At 33.1% G+C, this 19,908-nt stretch overlaps 1 protein-coding gene across 1 annotated transcript in view; it reads left to right on the top strand.

Annotated features, from left to right (window-relative positions):
- Positions 1-1,622: 1,622 nt before the first annotated feature.
- Positions 1,623-19,908, top strand: part of LOC134250940 (uncharacterized) — a 42,331-nt gene continuing 24,045 nt past the window's right edge. The window contains exons 1-2 of the mRNA XM_062733304.1: positions 1,623-1,706; positions 4,473-4,610. Coding sequence (XP_062589288.1) covers positions 1,655-1,706; positions 4,473-4,610 — 190 coding nt within the window. The 5' untranslated portion in view covers positions 1,623-1,654. The remainder of the gene's footprint in view (positions 1,707-4,472; positions 4,611-19,908) is intronic.

Here is a 19,908-nt window from a genome sequence, read left to right as displayed (position 1 = left end):
GAAAACGCACCAGAGCTTTGATATAAGCGCACCGTTGCTTTTTGCGAGTGACCTAGCCTGTTGTTTACAGGACGTTGTAATGTTAATCACGCCGTAACGCAAACACCACACTTTACACAACACAACGTCACGCTAACACAACGTTTAACTTTACACAATATGCTGTGTTTTAGCGTGATGGAATGTTGTGCAAAGTTGCGATAGTCGTGACGGCGTGAAGTGTGTAAGCGACGGTGTGTTGTGAAAAACGGATTAATATGTTGTCCCTTTGCATTAGTGCGTTCGTTTTAACGTGCTAGCACGTTATTCATTTGCATAAGTGCGCTCTTCCAAACGCGCTGTTACACTTTTATATTTCCATTTCTAATTTTTTTTTCTCTATGATATTGATAATAACTCTATGACAGTTAGCAGAGTTGATTTCTTGATAATTCTACCGGAATGTTAATTAGGCAGGTCGATAGGCCAAGAGCTAAGGAGGCCAAATATGCATGCAAATCTCGTGCGCATCTGTCTCTGTGTCTGACGCTAAGGAGGCCAAATATGCATGTAAATCTCGTGTGGTTGCGTTTGTGTTTGACGTCAGTTGGCAAGGACTACTGAAATTGGTATTGGAGTCAAATGTAAAAAACAAATGCAATTTTTTCTGCAATTGCTGCGACGTTGATTCCCGTACAAACAAACAAAGAAAGCATTTTATTGCTTATATTTACATCTATATTGAAAATCATTCAAAGTAAAATTAAATTCGTTAATTATTGTTTGTAAGATGAATATGTCATTATATGTAAAACTGATGGAACAGCCATTGTTCAAGAAAACTACACATGTGGCTTGCTCAATATGTTGTTCATGCACAGATTAATGGCAATGATCTGCATAAGAAATAAAGGAAAAAATATTCAGTGGATGTAAAGATTTCTTGATCAGTGGCTGTTCCAAAGAAAGCATTTTATTGTTTTAGTAAATGACCCTATCGGGACACCATACGTTGTGATTGTTTTGTATGGTAATTGTCGATGACAACTTCATTGAACGTCTTGAAACAATCTGATGAAAATCACATTGTGTCTTGAAATATACCGAGCTATTATGTGTGCAACATAAAAATGCCTGAAATAGACCAAAACGTTTTACATCTAAGCCCAAAGTGTCAAATGGTAGTAGCTTTGTCAGAATTTTAATTTAACTGGCATCTTTACTGCTTGAGACTGCAGAATAATTTTTAAAATCAAAGTAGCTAATTTTAAAAATAGAAGAAGTGGAACCCAAATCCAGCACTTTGAACCGAATGAAGCTTTTCAGCTACAAGGATTGCAGTATTCAAAATGTTGCTTTAGAATGTAAGATTTAGGGTAAGGTCTAAACTTCTGAGGGATAGACTCCACTCCATGGCTCTAAGACTCAACTCTATTACCCCCCCCCCCCACACACACACACACACCCCTTGACCGAAGACGTTTTCTGGCGCAGCAATCAAATGCATTCGCAAAATATTTTTAGTTTTTACATGTTTAATTATAGTTACATAATTTGAGAATGCATTCATGACATGTGACTCGGTCGCCCTGCCGGAAACGTAGTAAACCCGAAAGTTGTGCATTTGGAAGTAGAAATACTTTTGTTACTTGCTTACTCTAATTTATGTTTCATCATGGATAAGATAATTTTCTGCCTACTGTGTTACGTCAGCTTCACGATGGCAGGTGAACGTATTATCTTAAATTATTAAGCATGCATTCTTCTTCAAATAGGGGTGAAAACTTTTTAATGTCACAGGCATTTGTAAATAATCAGTGTTATAATAGGAGTTGTAGGAAGAACATACGCAATAAACTGCTACCTACTCGACAATATGACTAATTGTGGAAGGGTAATATAGTTTTAATAAGACTGGGTAATGGTCTGGCATTGGCGCTGTTTCAGCGAAATTCTAGTTTAGGGTCTTGACATTAATTCGTCACGAAAAATAACCTTCCTACTTATCAACAAAAGACTTATTAACTATATTTTTTATAACAATAATAGGTAACGTCAAATGAAACAGCATTGAACTCACCAGAGCCCCTGGTCTAGCAAGGTTAGTCAAGTTTCTGTCCTACATGCAGTAAAAACTTAAAGGGCTGCATTTCATATCTGGATTTTGCCGGAATTTTTTGAAATTTTCAATTTTTCAAATCCGACTTTTTATACTGTGGAATCATTTGAATTCGTGGGGTTCAATGTTCGTTGGTAAGCAAAATTTGACCTGTTCGTGGGAAAGTAATTTTCTAGGTTACTCGACGATGGTTCAATCAAGTAATACAAATACAAGTAAACGATCACAGAGATGTTAATTCATGGGAAAGGGTGACCCACGAAATCCACGAACATTTGTCTCACGGGAACAATGATGATTCTAGAGTAGTTTATAGACATTTATTTTGAAAATGTGAATTGAAATATTTTTAAGGTGGTAAGCATTAAATTGCCGAATAGTAGGATGCAAAAATTATGGAAATGAGGAATACTAAATGTCGGAAAAGGGGAACAATTGTCGAAATGCTATGTAAAATACCGGAGAGGAAATATAGAGGTAAATTGATCAAGTAAACTTTGTCTTCTGCATGTCCGTCAATGTCTTCGTAGTAAAGTTTTTACAATTTCATATTCTTAAACAGAACCACTAAGCCAAATTCAACAACACTTAGCAGAGAGTATCCTTTAAAAGAGTAAAGGGAATTCAAGAGGAATTAATTATAGGAGGGGAATATAGGTTTTTATTCTTCCTAGGAGCCATGTATATATGAAAGTTCATGTATTTTCCTGAACATTTAGGTTTCAAGTTTGTTTAAATCATGAGTCTGATATTGATAATAATGTATAGATATGTCATTTTCTAATTTTGAATCTACCAGGTGGGAGTAAATACAAAATTTAGAACATGACAAAAAATTGCATTTACTACTACACGGTATATTCAAAATTTTAGAACTTGACAGATTTTTAAACAGTATGCTACAAAGTACATACACTTATGTTTATCAAGAATTGAATAGTTTTATATATTATACATATGTTTATAGATGTATGATGTAACAAGTGTACTATCACTGAACATTGTGTATATGAAATGTCATCCTGACTGATGTGCATAGACTTCTTTTGTTATATTAATTGATAATGTTTAATTGATCCTAACCATTTATTGACAATAAACGGTTAACTGATAAATAGCATTCACCCATACTTAAGTTGCATGTATGATCATTATAATGCTCAAATATGAAAATTAACTGTTTTAAGAAATTAACAGTTTAGAAAAGGTATTTTCTACATGTAACACAATGAATATTAAATTTATTAGTATGGATTGGGAACTGTTTTTAGGGTCTGTATACCATAGATATGTTCCGATCCAAAGCCAGGAAGGATAATTCTTTAATTTGTAATTTAATTTATAATTTAATTCTAAAAGTCTCTGAATGAAGCTTGAAAATAAATTATTTTAATGCAACAATTTTCACTTTATAGCTCTCAGTATGCTTCAAGGTTTATTTTACATAGCATTTACATAGCATTTTCGATAGTATTTTTTTTCCTTTTCCGACATTTATTTTTTTCATTTCATCTACCCAATGAAACCAACAATGATTATTTTCATGATATGAAATTAGAAGTGAATTATGGTGTTTTGCAATGATAGGAAATTCTTTATATACAAAAGTAAAATGATCGCAGTAAATAGAAGAAATTAAAGTATCTTATATGTAAACTATTTTAAAAAATGCAATTTCTTCAAAAGCCTGGATACCTATGATTTTTATAACCCCCCCCCCCCCCCCCCCCCCCCCCGCTTGAAAAGCGAGAGGGTATTTAGTAATCGGTATTTCCGTCCGTCCGTCTGTTACGCTTTGGGGTACCCGTCTCTTATCCGCAACTCCTCTCATACCACTGAAGGAAATTTAATGAAACTTTCACACAATCTTTATTACATATTGCCATTGTGCACCTTCTATTTTACGTTTTGATCTGACATATATTTTGGATTTTCCAGAGCAAAACATGGACTGCCATTATATTCAGATCGGAGGCGGGGGGTATCATTTAGTGAGCTCATTGCTCACAGTACATCTAGTTATATCTAAAATATGTTTGTCGGAAAATACATGGTACATGTAACTGTTTTCATTCGCATTTCCTGAAAACTTATTTAAAATTTGCTCCTTTTCCCTATGTACTCCTAGTTATATGATTTTTAAAGATGATGTTTGAAGAATTATTGTGGGTAAAAGCACATTCCGCTGAGAATTCAGAGATATTTTTGTGATCGTCTTCAGTTGGTCAATGTTTGATTTATAGAGCCTGAAGATCGGAGTACCTTAAAAATACACTTAAATTATGACATAGCACAATATCAAGCGTCTAGAAAACCACGCACTACGGAAAACCCAAGGGTAACAGAGACTTGTACAATTTCTTTATTTTATCAGTTAAATGGCCGAGGGGGACATATACTTTAGTCAAACCAAAATCTGGTTGTCCGAAACACTTTCATGAAGGATGGCGAGAGCAAGACACCGAAGACTTCAATAATAAAAACAGATTAACTGCTGGACATCATTTCTTTGGTAAGTAGTACCAAACAATGTATATTTGATCGGATCTATAAGAGTGGGTCCGGACCTCTGCACTTTTTAAAGAATTATCTAATCTCTATTCCTGGCTTTCAAATTCTTAATTATAAAGTAATACTAACAAAAAAGTTATTTTTATCCTTCCAGAAATGTGTAATCTGAATAAAAATGAAAAAAAAGAAAATATTAAAAACACTAAAGATGATTATACTATGATAGACATTGAAAGAATGAAAATTACCGAAAAAAAGGAAAATCTCTTGGGAAAAATTATAAAAATGGTCCATATGGAAGAAGAAATGCATTTGCACACAAAAAAAAGCCAAGTAATTGCGCACTGAAGCTTGTCAATAAATATATAAATGTTTTTCCTTGGGGGTGCTTATCATTACCGCTACATTTTCGAAATTGTCATTATGGCTACAAAAAACATAACATTACCCTACATATACTCGTAAAAGTATACATTACCGCTACATTGTCTCGTTCGTTAGCCAGACACTTATGCGCGTACAGATTGATGTAAAGTACAACAAATACATGCATAAGACCTGTTTCCCCTACTCACCATGGGAAGTTGAAAGAAGGACTTTGAGCAAGATGGGGTTTTTTAAAATTCAATTTATTTTATTTAAGCCACTTTATTTTTCATAAGTAGAATAAGTCAAGCATTTAATTCATACAACAACATTTCATAGGACTAGAAATTAATATTCAAATATATTAAGAAGTACATGCTAACTTTGCCAAAAATCCAAAAGTGTTAGGATGAGAACTGTAAAACATCGTGCTGAATTTTTTGTGAAAGCCTGTGATTGGAACTCATATTCCCTACAATATCTGGCGATATGATTCGATATGTAGCGGTAATGAGTTGTTTTCGACCAATAAAATGTAGCGGTAATGATCAGTCGAAAAGAAGATGGGCGCATTTGGCGTGTGATCTACAGGAATCATTTGTACGAAACATTTATTGTTTAAATGTCCATGATTTGGCTGGCTGAACATAGCTGGTCAGATTTTACAACCACGTCCATATTAGGTTTTTTTTTCATTTAGTTTGAAAGACCTTGAGAGATTGTAACATTTATGTCCGTTTTTCCTAGGGGGTACTATAACATAGTAATGTTTCACGAAAATAAACACCTAAATATTTAATGCATAGATGCATGATACGTGAACATGTACATTATAGAATAGTAGATTGGAAATGATTTCGCTCGAGAACCAAACTGACCCAAAATTTATCTGATTCAAAATTTTAATACATCAGTACATAAAACGAAACTGAAAAATTAAATGGTTGTTTGCATGGAAAAAAATTTTACGCCACATGCAAGGTTTAAACCAAAAACTTTTCGCTTTCAGTGCACTGAACAGGTAGCCCAACTTACTGAGCTATCACCGCTACACATATACAATTGATTTTAAAAGGATAAAGAAGCACCACATTCACACATTTGGATATTTGGGGAAAAGTTCATTTTTCGTGGTCTCTGGGTCTTCTCTCCATTTTTTAAAAATGTGTGTTCGTTTCTTTGAATTAAAATACACACAAATACAGTGAAGTCGCCAATTCCGAGTCACGTCAGGGTGTTTCGTTGATATTTTGCAAATCTGTTCAATTTATATTTTATGCAAAATATGTATTATATATATGAAAAACACAAACTTCAATTGATGTATGAAATGATAAATGGTTCTGCACCTGATTATTAGTATGATTTGATTCAACCTTGTTTTCCTGTTCAACATGCTTACAACCTAAGGTCTGGATGTAATAACTTATGTATACCAGTTTGTAAAACAATGTCATACTATAATAGTTTTATTCCCTCAACCGTAAAACTTTGGAACAGTCTTAGTGAAGATGTAAAAAACTCTCCTTCATTAGCTATCTTTAAAGCAAAACTTAAGAATTGGGGAGCAACTAATAAACCTTGTAGGTACTTTAACTTTGGTAATAGAAAAGAAAATATCTTGCATTGTCAGTTGCGAAACAATGCTAGTAATCTTAATGCACATTTAAAAAATCATTTTTTATCAGATATTCAATCATGTCAAAAGTGTGGATTTCATACTGAAGATACTGAACATTATTTTATCAACTGCCCATCGTATAATGCTGAAAGAAACATATTGGTAAAAAAATTAAATGATATTGATGTTGTTTTTGAACTCGACGCTCTACTAAGAGGAAAATCTCAATACTCTTATCAAACAAATTGTAAAATATTTTCATATGTACAAGAATTTATTAAATCTTCTAAAAGACTAAATTAGGGACACTGTTATATTAAATATTCTATTAAATGCATAATTTTTTTTTCAAATATTTGTATTATTTTTAAGCTGGAACAGTATGTAAATAACATGTATACAGTTAGGGGGTTGTCATTTTTTATTTTTTTAAGATATAATATTGATAAATAATACTTGATTGTGAATCTTTATTTTTCATTATAATTTTATTGATTATCATGTTCATGTATTATTTCCTACTATTGTATCTTGACCAATTATACAAGGGGAGGGTGTACATAGGCATTGCCTGTTGCCCAATCCTGATTGAATTATACTCAATAAATATGTTTAAAGTAAAATATGTATTGGAACAACAAATAGTGAGTCATCCAAACACCTTTTCGTTTTCAAAGTAGCTACACGGGAACAATATTTACAGGGGTATTTCAGCAAAGCCTAGCTTCCCAAGTTACGAATCATTTTCTTAATTTCCGGGTCATGTGACTTCACGGTCGTGTAATATTCATGGAACGTTTCGGAACACTTTTTTTATGATGTTGAAACATAAAACAATTCATGCAGCTTGGAAAAAAGTAAAACAACCACAGAAATATGTTTAAATTATTTTTAAAACAATTACAACAAAACAAATTGCAGTATGCAGAATTTAAAAAATGTATTAATATTTTAAAAAAAAAATACAATTAAATTCATTTATTTAAAAAAAAATGCATTTGAAGGGTTAACTAATTTAAAAAAAAAATGCATTTGAAGGGTTAACTCGATTTTAATTTTTAGAAAAAATATTTTCCAGATAGAATACTTTTGATAATCAAGGTAAATATATGGTTGTTGGTTGGTTTTGTACGTAGAATTTTAACATGTTCATGCCACGAGCAATTGGAGAAACTAGTAGAGTTTCATTTAATAATCATAATAATTTTATTTGAGCAGCGATCATTATGATTGATATCTGAGTTGAAACTAAATGCATTTGTCATACTTTCGAGCTGTTATTATTTATCTAGAACTTTTATATCTGCCTTTCTGCAGCGAACAAAAACGAAAGTAGCCCGTCACGCAGCAGAAACATCCAAGTCTTAAATGCGTGCGTTTCAGAATTTCGATTGTCGGATGCTCTCTTATAGTTGATATTCAAAATTTTGTAATTAATCACATACAGAAAGACGAGTTCTTCATGGCCAGCGTATTCATTAAGTTTTTTGCGCTTAAATTTTAACAATATGACATAAAATACAATGAGTGACCCGGAATTGGAGACGACACAGAATTGGCGACTCCACTGTAACGTTTAAAAATCATGGAGAGAAGACGCAGAGATAGAAAACTTTTAGAAAAACGGGTTTAAAATTGTACCATTTTGTATCAAATGTCTGATCTGGCCAATTTTCAAGTTATTTTCTAGCAAATCAAAGCTCAATTTCGTGAAAATATTTTCCTTTCCTGTTGCACATGAACCCGATAAATAAAAAAAAAAATGTTTAAATTTCATGTGACATGTCGATAAATTTTTCACTTTTCAATTACGCCCAGATTCCCGCCGAATGCCAATCAAAAGCGCCCTTGTTCTTTGAAAAAAAAAATATAGCGGTAATGAGTTGAAAATTTTGGCGATGTAGCGGTAATGTTGATCTCCCTTCCTTGGATCCAAGCCCGTATTTGATTTTGTCAAAGCACTCAAGCACTGAAATACAGTTGCACTGATTTCTAACTTACAATTTTGCGAGTACATGGATATGACACAGTACCGATTTTAAACTTTTACATAGTATGTATATCCTGTTTAATATTGGTTTCAGCAAAAATGAAAACTATTGACCTTGAATATCGTTACTGAGCATGTATGTGATCATTGTGTTTTGAAATTTTTATTTTGATCTCTCGATCGATCGATCGATCATAAACATGATTGATTGATTATTGTTGTTCTTGTACGACAACAATTTTCCACTCATATAGAGACGTCGTCGAATCGTGAAGGGCTTCAAATTTAGGCCTTTACTCGGCAACCGTGTGCAGCGACAGTTCAATATCGTCGCTGCACCTACCGTGACGCAGGGCCCTTGATTTTAAGGTACCAACTACAGGCCTTTAGAGAAAGCATGCTAAGTTAATAATTATGATAAGCAATGGTGCCCCTTTTTAAAATTGTGAATTGTGAATTTCATGGCCTCTGGTTTAAAACACGAACCAAATTTAATTGTTTGAAAGTTGTTACACAATACTCACGTGACCTAGCCCGTGGGCGTCTTGTTTAAAAATTAAGATGGGTGCTACCTGTTTTAATGACGGGCGCTTGGCAAAGGAAAAAACTAAGGTATGTTAGAAGCACATGTGCTGGAAGACAGCCCCCCCCCCCCCCCCCGATATAGAACCCCGGGCCTTTTAGACTTTGTTCATATAAATCATATGTGGATGACATATATATGTATGGAACGCCGTCACTGCCTTATAGCAGAACACAACGATTGCATTGCGTCATCCTTCCATTACATTATGTCAACACTTTATAACATTTACTCACACTACTATTGCATTATGTCAACCTTACATTACATTATGTCAACTCTTTATGACATTTACTCACACTACTATTGTATTGTGTCAACCTTCCATTATATTATTTCAACTCTTTATGACATTAACCCACAATACTATTGGATTATGTCAACCTTCCATTATATTATGTCAACTCTTTATGACATTAACCCACAAAACTATTGCTTTATGTCAACCTTCCATTATATCATGTCAACTCTTTATGACATTAGTCCACACTACTATTGCATTGTGTCAACCTTTCATTACATTATGTCAACTCCTTATGTCAATTACACACACTACTATTGCGTTATGTCAACTTTCAATTACATTATGTTTAGTCTTTATGGCATTAACTCGTACTTTATTAACATTGTGCCAATCTTCCATTGCATTATATCAGTTCTTTATGACATTAAGTCAAAACAATTTTACGTGGTGTAAAAATGTTTTTATATATTTTCAACTCATTATTACATTATGTGCACTCTCTACTATTTGGTCTAAGTAGTTCATTACATGATGTGAATTCATCTTTAACTCAATATCAATTCGCTATAATACGATGTCAGAATTTCATTACATTATCTGAATAAATTGTCACATGTGGTCAATTCTTTTACTACTTTATGCCTTCAATATGCTACATGACGACGTGAATCAATTTCATGATGTGAATTTGCCCTTACTTTTTGACAAATCGTTATTACGTTATGTCATTGGTCTTTACATTGTGTCAAAAATGCTAAGCCTCTTGTTAGCATACATGTATCTTAGGCTATTTCATCTCATATCAGATGTGAAAAGCTCATGTCATACTGTGCGCACTCTTCTACATTATGTCGATTCACTATTACGTTATGCGAACACGGGTATCCTCGGCCTTTATATGAGCATAACGTATTTTCCGCTTTCCGAAAGCACTAAAAATGGCGGGAGAGAAAACTGTCATAAATTAAATTCTCAGCGATTTGGGAATTGCATCTTTAAATGAAACCTTTAAGCGAAAAATGATTGACAATCTTGAAACATCCAAAGCCTTAACACTGCGACTGTGAATTAAAGTCACGCGCCGAAATTCAATGGCGTTTACCTTTATCTGATAATTAAATGAATCAAATATGAGTCGTGCAGCATTTTTTTTTTCTGAATTGCTTTTTTTTAAATAAAAATCTTAAACTTCTGATCTTACTCAGAACACTGTATTTTTTTTTATCAGTCTTTAACTCTCCTTTTTTAAAGTGTAAACAGATATATCGTATAACACGGTTGGGGGGGGAGGGGGGGGGGCAGAAATCCCGCCCTACCATCTTTAGTCACCAAAATATACATAAAATTAATAAATCTATTAGTTTTACAATGTAGGACATTGCATTACTTTCACATTAAGTTTAGCTGAATTAAATTGAAAACTTTTTTCTATAAAACTATAAAGCCTGCCGGGGAGTTTTTCCGCTTTCCACCTTTGGTCACCAACTCTATACCGTCCCCTTCTTTTTTCAAGATTCCCATATGCGCCACAAATATGTGCCCATGCATGCTTATTAAGGCATATTCAATTTATTTAGAAGAGGGACTGGTAGATTTTTATAACAGAATTCTGGTCTTGGAATGGTTGAAAAAATTACTGTAACTAATTCCGTGACATAGCATTTATTTGAAAGAGGATGTCAGCCAGAAAGAAAAAAATTATTTACCCGAAAAAAACTCGACAAGCCAAAAAAATTGTCCAAGCCCGAAAATCCTATTTCGGAGAGGGGGTCCGACTTCGATCAGTCCTATATTTTTCAGTTATACTACATTACCCCTAGTGGACTATACTTCAACAATAAGTGGGGGTGGGGGCCGTACTTTCATTGAACATTACATTTTCTAAAATAAGGTTATGTCTGGGAAAAGAGGGGGCTGATATTATGTGTCTATAATTCTTCCTACTCAATCGGGAACCCCCCCCCCCTCTTACGAGTCATTAAAACACGGTCGTCAAAATTCATTATTATACATGTACTAGATATACAGCTTTCAGATAATGTAAATGTATTTTCACATCAAAACTTTTGGAATCAACATGATAAAGAGTTAACACAATATAAAGATATCTTTTTAAATCACACAAGAAAGAGTTGACATAACGTAATTATATATCCACATCACGGAATGGAGTTTTGACATAATGTAATAAAGTGTTGATATAATATTAAAGATATGTTCACATTATGTTATACACTTTTAACACCACGTAATAAAGCACTGACATAAAGGTAAGATGTGTTCACCTCACATCATGATCCTCTCGCCGTAAAATAAAGATAAATCCATATCACGTAATAATGCTTTGATATAATAGACATATACATTCTCAAAAAGGAATGGACTTTTGACTTCATGTAATGATAAGTTTAATTATAAAACAAATTTACTTGACGTAATGCAATTTTGACCTCACATATTAAAGAAATGAAATAATATAAAGAAACATTCATTTCACGTAATAAAGTTTTAACACAATGTGAACATATTTTCACTTCATATAATGAACTTCCGACTTCAAGTTATAAAGTGTTGACATAATGGAAGTATGTGTTTACTTCATGTAATGCAGCATTGACATGATGTAAAGATATTTTTACATCACCCCATAAGAAATTGACATAACGTAAAGATATGTTCACATCACGTAATGATAGATTGACATAATGAATGCATAGTTTTATGCTATAAGGCAGTGATGGCGTTCCATATATATGTGTGATATATTCTATCCTGTCATATTTTTAAGCGTGCATGCGCAAGCACAAATCAGATGTCTTCAGATTCCATGATGATTTCCATGATCTTTTAATCAACGACTAGATACCATTTATATCAGGGCTGCATTTAATACCATAATTGCTAGTAAACTTGCGCGTTCAATGTATGCTACATATCCAGTTGTTTTGAAAAGACAGCTCGCCTACCCGTAATGTTTTAATTTTATTACACAATCATCTTATGTATAATTAATATATGGAGAAAAGCATGCAAAAATTGAATGTGTAAGATTTTTCGTTGATATAGAGAAAATTCCTTCTGTTAGTGCATGTCGCGTGATGTAAAGTTTTGTCCAAGTAGGATTTCAAACCTAGCAACAAATATTGATTACATTTCTATTACGTGGATGCTAGACTACAAAATTCTTGTTCAATATTCGTATCTGCATGTACTTAAAATCCATCTAGCACTAAGATCTTGAACGCTTTGGTCACATTTAAACAAAAAGTTTCTTAAAACAGGCTACAACATTTCTTATAATTATTTGTTTCTGAATAATATTGCCATGGTTACTGTATCAAAAGATTTTCTTGAAATTCCTTCAAAAGCTTACTACAGTTTTGAGCAAATTTTGGTACATTTGTGAAGTAAGATACACGGTTATATTTTTTTATTTCAATTGAATTATTTTTTATATATATATATATTTTTAGCTTAAAATTTTTTTGGTCATTTCAACGATTTGTGTTACAGTGGTAAAGTTTAAAAATTGTAAAACCAATCATTGATTAATTAAGATTAGGAAGTCTATCACGCATTCGTGTTTTTGGTCACATTTCGATTTCGGGCAGCTTCCTCCATGATTAAATTTTCAAATGTGGAGAACCCTGTTAAGACGTACAGCATACAAAATACAGCGTCACTGAACAACTTATGTAAATCTACTGAGTCGTCTAAAAATAATCATACAACCGGAAATCCCAGACCCTATGCCGGTGTAAAGACGAATAATGATCCCCATAGAATAATGAACTTCCTATGGCAAAAAAAGGCCCCCGGTCATTATTCGACGTCGGAAAATAACCTTTTTGACCGTAGAAAAGTGTTATCACCCTAATAATCAGCTTACCCAACGTGAAGCAAAATGACCCCCGTAGAATAATAACCCCCTGTGAATTAAAGTGAAATCATTAAGGAACAAAAAAGAAAAAGAACTAGAGCAAAATTCGTTGCGAAGCAACGAGTAGGTCTTCTGTCCTGTTTGACCGGAAGTAACTTTTATTATTTTTTTAAAAAAGAGAGAGAAAAAATGACGTCTCTAATGATTTAAATCTTCCAAATTTATGTTGATAATTGCAAAAGTAAGCTATTTCTCGCTACTTCCTGTTTGACCGGAGGTGAGTCGACGGACGGAAAATTAAGTTTTATGCTTCCTGTGACAAATATTTCCTAAAAACGTGTCAAGAACGGCAAAAATCTGCATTTTCTAACTACTTCTGGTTCCGCGAATGTGATATGACTGGACGTATTATGATTATCTCAATAGATTTTTCTTGACATTTTGAACAACTTTGCTTCTTTGATATATAACAAATTCTTAATACTTTTTGAGATATCTGGAAAAAACTTTCGGCCCCTCTAGATCCCTTAATTGAGGGGTCAGCCCTTTTTCCGAGATGTCATTTGAAAGATCTTATAATTTTGCACAAATTTTGTTCAACAAAATATTTTTAGTTTAGATGATCAAAAGCAAAATATGTGTAAATTGTCGTTTTTTAGGCGCACTAATTTTTGACCCCTATATAGCGTTATTTTGAATAAAGAAATCGGAAAACAAAATCCGATGATCACAACTTCAGTCCTTCTATTATCTAAAATCAGTAGAATTTCTGCTCCAGCTTTAGCCGTCTCCGAGCCTTTGTCTGGAAATGAAAACATATAAATTTTCGTTTAAGGGGAAATACTTCAAAAGCGGAAGTAAATTTTTGAAATGTTAGACAGCATTCTGATAGAGTTAAGTAACGTCTATAAACTCTGAAAATTTGAGCGAAATTCATTGAGAAATAATGAGTGAGATATGAGGCTTCAAAGTTGGCGTCTAAGAAGTAGAAGAAGAAAAAAGAATAACTAGATACGATCTCGTTGCGAGCAACGAGTAGGTCTTCAGTTGGATTTCTCGATACGATGAGATATGATTTTGAATGAGATATTCGTAAAATGAGAATGGCATTAAGTTTTCCTTCATTAAATTTAATTCTTCTGAGCATCAAAGATATAGCATTCTGTTTTGACCCCTTGTGACCCCTAATTACGTAACGTATGATCAAACTTTTATACTATGTTGTTGATGAATACCTTTGCTTCAATAATGTATTACAAAATACTGATCATGAGAGAGTTAAAGAAGCAAGACTTTTGGCCCCCCTGAGCTCTAATTTGAGGGGTCAGCCCCTTTTTCTTGATTTTAAATGAAAGGTCTCATGATTTTGAGGAGGTTTTGCTCAATACCTTTTCACAGATTTCTTCTCGTTCGAGAGATATCCTGAATAGAAATGTTTAGGGGCCACCTCTCCAAGTCCTTAATGGGACCCTTTTACAAAAATTCAAACGGTGGATATTTTTTTAAAACATTATTCCGACCATCTTTTGTTCAATATTACTTTTCAAAATATTCCCCCTTTTGAGATATAAATCATCAAAGATTTGACATTCTGGCCCCTTGTGACCCCTAATTACGTAACATATAATCCAAGTTTTATCATATATTATTGCAAATCGTTAAGATAAATACCTTTGCTTCAGTAATGTATAACAAAATATTGATCATTAGAGAGTTATAGGTGAAAGAATTTTGGCCCCTCTGAGCCCCTAATTTGAGGGGTCAGTACTTTTTTCTTGATATCAAATGAAAGTTCTTGTAAATTTGAAGATTTTTTGTTCAACATTTATTCAGAGATTTCTCTTCATTGTGGAGATATGCTAAATGGAACTATTTAGGGGTCATTGCTCCAAGTCCTTAATGGGGCCTTCTTACAAAAATTCAAAGTATGCATATTCTTTAAAACATTATTCTGACCATCTTTTGTACAATATTGCTTTTAAAAATATTCCCCCTTTTTGAGATATAAAGCGTAAAAGATTTGACATTCTGGCCCCTTGTGACCCCTAATTACGCAACATATGATCAAAATTTTATAGTATACTGTTGCAAATCGTTAAGATGAATACCCTTGCTTCAGTAATGTATAACAAAATATTGATCATTAGAGAGTTAAAGAAGCAAAACTTTTGGCCCCTCTGAGCCCCAAATTTGAAGGGTCAGCCCCTTTTTCTTGCTATCAAATGAAAGATCTTGTGAATTTAAATATTTTTTGTTCAACACTTATTCAAAGATTTTTTTTTTCATTGTGGAGATATGCTAAATGGAAATATCTAGGAGTCATCGCTCCAAGTTCTTAGTGGGGCCTTCTTACAAAAAATCAAAGTATGCATATTGTTTAGAACATTATTCTGACCTTCTTTTGTTCAATATTGCTTATCAAAATATTCCCCCTTTTTTAGATATAAAACGTCAAAGATTTGACATTCTGGCCCCCTTGTGACCCCTTAATATGTAACATATGATCAAAATTTTATAATGTATTGTTGCAAATTGTTAAGATGAATACTTTTGCTTCAGTAATGTATAACAAAACATTGATCATTAGAGAGTTATAGATGAAAGACTTTTGGCCCCTCTGAGCCCCTAATTTGAGCAGCTAGCCCCTTTTTCTAGATATTACATGAAAGTTCTTAACATTTTGCACATTCCCTCTTCAATAGGTTTTGACAAATTATGAACAGGTAGGAAACCAAATGTATTTCCAAAAAGATATGAAACCAATTTTTTAGCTGTTTCTGAGACATTTTTTCAGGCCCTACCGAGCCCCGGCGCTTTTTGCGCTAGAAAGATTTAGGCACCCAATTGCAACTGAGCAAACCTTCCTGTTTACTCACTAAAAATCAATATTTTAAGTAGTTTTGGAGGAGTTTCCAGGACAAGCCGACCCTTTGAAAATCAGAAAATTGTCCATATCTCACGACCAGAAGTGACGTCATCAAAAAACAACAAACCTATCAAGATCAATTGAATATCTTTTACGTCTGAAAGTTTTATATGAATCGGATGAACCATCTCTGAGAAATCGCTTACACAAAATCGGTTGCACAAAATTCTGTGTATCGATTTTTGATTTTGATGAACGGTGTTGCCGTGGTTACTAAAAATAGAAATTTCTGTGAAATACTTTCAAAATGCTACTCCTCCTACAGTTTTGGTCTGATTTCAGTATAACTTGGCACACAAGTAGTCTGTGTATCGATTTTTGATTTCGATGAACTGTGTTGCCATGGTTACTAAAAATAGAAATTTCTGTGAAATACTTTCAAAATGCTACTCCTTCTACAGTTTTGGTCTGATTTCAATATAACTGGGCACACAAGTAGACTACACTAAGATACATAATTCTGTGTATCGATTTTTGATTTCGATGAACAGTGTTGCCGTTGTTACTAAAAATAGAAATTTCTGTGAAATACTTTCAAAATGCTACTCCTGCTACATTTTTCTGATTTCAATATAATTTGGCACACAAGTTGACTACACTAAGATACATAATTCTGTGTATCGATTTTTGATTTCGATGAACTGTGTTGCCATGGTTACTAAAATTAGAAATTTCTGTGAAATACTTTCAAAATGCTACTCCTCCTAATTTTTGGTCTGATTTCAATATAACTTGGCACATAAGTAGACTACACTAAGATACATAATTCTATGTATCGATTTTAGATTTCGATGAACGGTGTTGCCTTTGTTTCTAAAAATAGAAATTTCTGTGAAATACTTTCAAAATGCTACACCTCCTGCAGTTTTGGTCTGATTTCAATATAACTTGGCACACGAGTAGATTACACTTAAATACATAATTCTGTTTATCGATTTTTGATTTCGATGAACTGTGTTGCCATGGTTACTAAAAATAGAAATTTCTGTGAAATACTTTCAAAATGCTTCTCCTCCTACAGTTTTGGTCTGATTTCAATATAATTTGGCACACATGTAGACTAAGATACATATTTCTATGTATCAATTTTTTTTCTTTCAGTGAACAGTGTTGCCTTTGTTTCTTGAAATAGAAATTTCTCTGAATTACTTTCAAAATGCTACACCTCCTGCAGTTTTGGTCTGATTTCAATATAACTTGGCACACAAGTAGATTACACTTAGATACATAATTCTGTTTATCGATTTTTAATTTCGATGAACTGTGTTGCCATGGTTACTAAAAATAGAAATTTCTGTGAAATACTTTCAAAATGCTTCTCCTCCTACAGTTTTGGTCTGATTTCAATATAATTTGGCACACAAGTTGACTAAGATACATATTTCTATGTATCAATTTTTTTTCTTTCAATGAACAGTGTTGCCTTTGTTTCTTGAAATAGAAATTTCTCTGAATTACTTTCAAAATGCTACACCTCCTGCAATTTTGGTCTGATTTCAATATAACTTGGCACACGAGTAGACTACACCAAGGTACACAATTCTATTTATCGATTTTTGATTTCGGGGAATGATGTTGCCATGGTTACTGAAATTGAAAATACTCTAAAAGTTTATTAATAGCTACTCCTACAGCTGTAGTCTTATTGCAGTATCTTTGCCACAAAAAGAGCTCAATCAAGCATCGTTATTCTATTTATTGCTGTTGTAAAGTTTCAAGTCCCAACTGCTACTTTTATCTTCATTTGTTATAAGTACAAACCAGTAGAGCTTCAGTCTCGACAGAGACTTCTGGTTTTGAGATATCATTTGAAAGATCTTGAAATTCTTCATGACATTTTTTGGACCATAGCGAGCGCCGACGTGCGGCACTTCCGAAAAAAATGAAATACCTTACGCATATCTATAGACTTAGGACTATCATACTTGAAAGTTCCATGTTTCTATCTAACGCCATTTGTTAGAAAGTCTGCAGACAACCTGACCCTTCAAAAATCATAAAATCGACAATATCTCCGAACCGGAAGTGACGCCATCAAATCAAAAAAATATGTATAAGGTTCAAGTAATGTTACATGTAAAGTAATGTAAAGTCCTGAAAGTTTCATTGAAATCCATCGAGCCGTTTTCGAGAAATCGCGAGCACAAAATCGGTAAGAAAAAAAAAGAATATTAATATAGAAGAAAAAAAGTGAAAGAGAAACTGAAGAATACCAAGAAGGTCTTCCGCTTAAGACGAAAGACCTTAACTAGATGAGATCTCTTGCGAGCAACGAGTAGGTCTTTCGTCCGATTTTTCGGTGAGATATAATTTTGACTACTGTATTATCTTTGTTAATACATAATGATATCAAGCTTTCTCTCTTTTGATGAAATTCTTTTGATCTAGATAACACTATCTAATAGTTATAGATGAAACTCTCGGCCCTTCTAGGCCCCTTATTTAAGGGGTCAGCCCCTTTGTCTTCATATCAAATGATAAGGCTCGTGATTTTAAAAAAATTTTGTTCATCAACAATTCATAAATTTCTCTTCGTTTTAGAGCAATGCGGAATAGAAATATATATGGGCCAGTCCTTCAAGTCCTAAATGTGGTCCTATTGCAAAAACTGAATGGTTGTATATTGTTATGAATACGATTCTGAGCATCTTTTATTCAATACTGCTTATCAAAATATTTCTCTTTATCAAGATGTAAAGAAGCAAAAATTTAGCATTTTGGCCCCTTATGGCCCCTTATTACGGAACATAATTATGATAATAAGATCATAATTTTGCAATATATTGTTGCAGATTGTTAAGATAAACATTTTTGCTTCAGAAATGTATAACAAAATCTCGATAGTGAAAGAACAAAAGATTAAAACATTTGGCCCCTCTAGGCCCCTTATTTAAGGGGTCAACACCTTTGTCTTCATATCAAACGATAAGACTCGTGATCTGAAAGGTTTTTTGTTTAACAACTATTCATAAATTTCACTTAGTTTTCAAGCTATGTAAAATGGAAATATATAGGGCCCTTCAGGTCCTTATTGTGGTCGTTTTGCTAAAATTAAATGGTTGTATATTGTTGAGAATACGATTCTGAGCATCTTTTATTCAATTCTTTTTTCAAAATATTTCTCCTTTTCGAGATATAAAGAAGCAAGGATTTAGCATTTTGGCCCCTTATGACCCCTTATTATGTAACATATTTCAGATCATAATTTTACAATATATTGTTGCAGATTGTTAAGATAATTATTTTTGCCTCAGAAATATATAACAAAATCTCAATAGTGAAAGAACTATAGATTAAAACGTTTTGGCTCCACTAGGCTTTTATTTAAGGGGTCAGACCCTTTGTCTTCATATCTTATGATAAGGCTCGTGATTTGAAAGATTTTTTGTTCAACAACTATTCATATTTTTTTTCGTTTTCAAGCTACGTAGAATACAAATATATAGGTGCCGGCCCTTCAAGTCCTTAATGTGGTCGTTTTGCTATAACTTAATTGTTGTATATTGTTATGAATACGATTCTGAGCATCTTTTATTCAATACTGCTTATCAAAATATTTCTCCTTTTCGAGATAATATAAAGAAGCAAAGATTTAGCATTTTGGCCCCTTATGGCCCCTTATTACGTAACATATGATCGTAATTTTATAATATATTATTGCAGATTGTTAAGATAAACATTTTTGCTCC

Source organism: Saccostrea cucullata, unplaced genomic scaffold (genome assembly GCF_032062105.1).
Source record: "Saccostrea cucullata isolate Sc308-1 unplaced genomic scaffold, CSIRO_AGI_Scuc_v1 ctg1657, whole genome shotgun sequence".
NCBI classification, from domain to species: Eukaryota; Metazoa; Mollusca; class Bivalvia; order Ostreida; family Ostreidae; genus Saccostrea; species Saccostrea cuccullata.
This window is presented reverse-complemented; position numbering and strand designations above follow the sequence as displayed.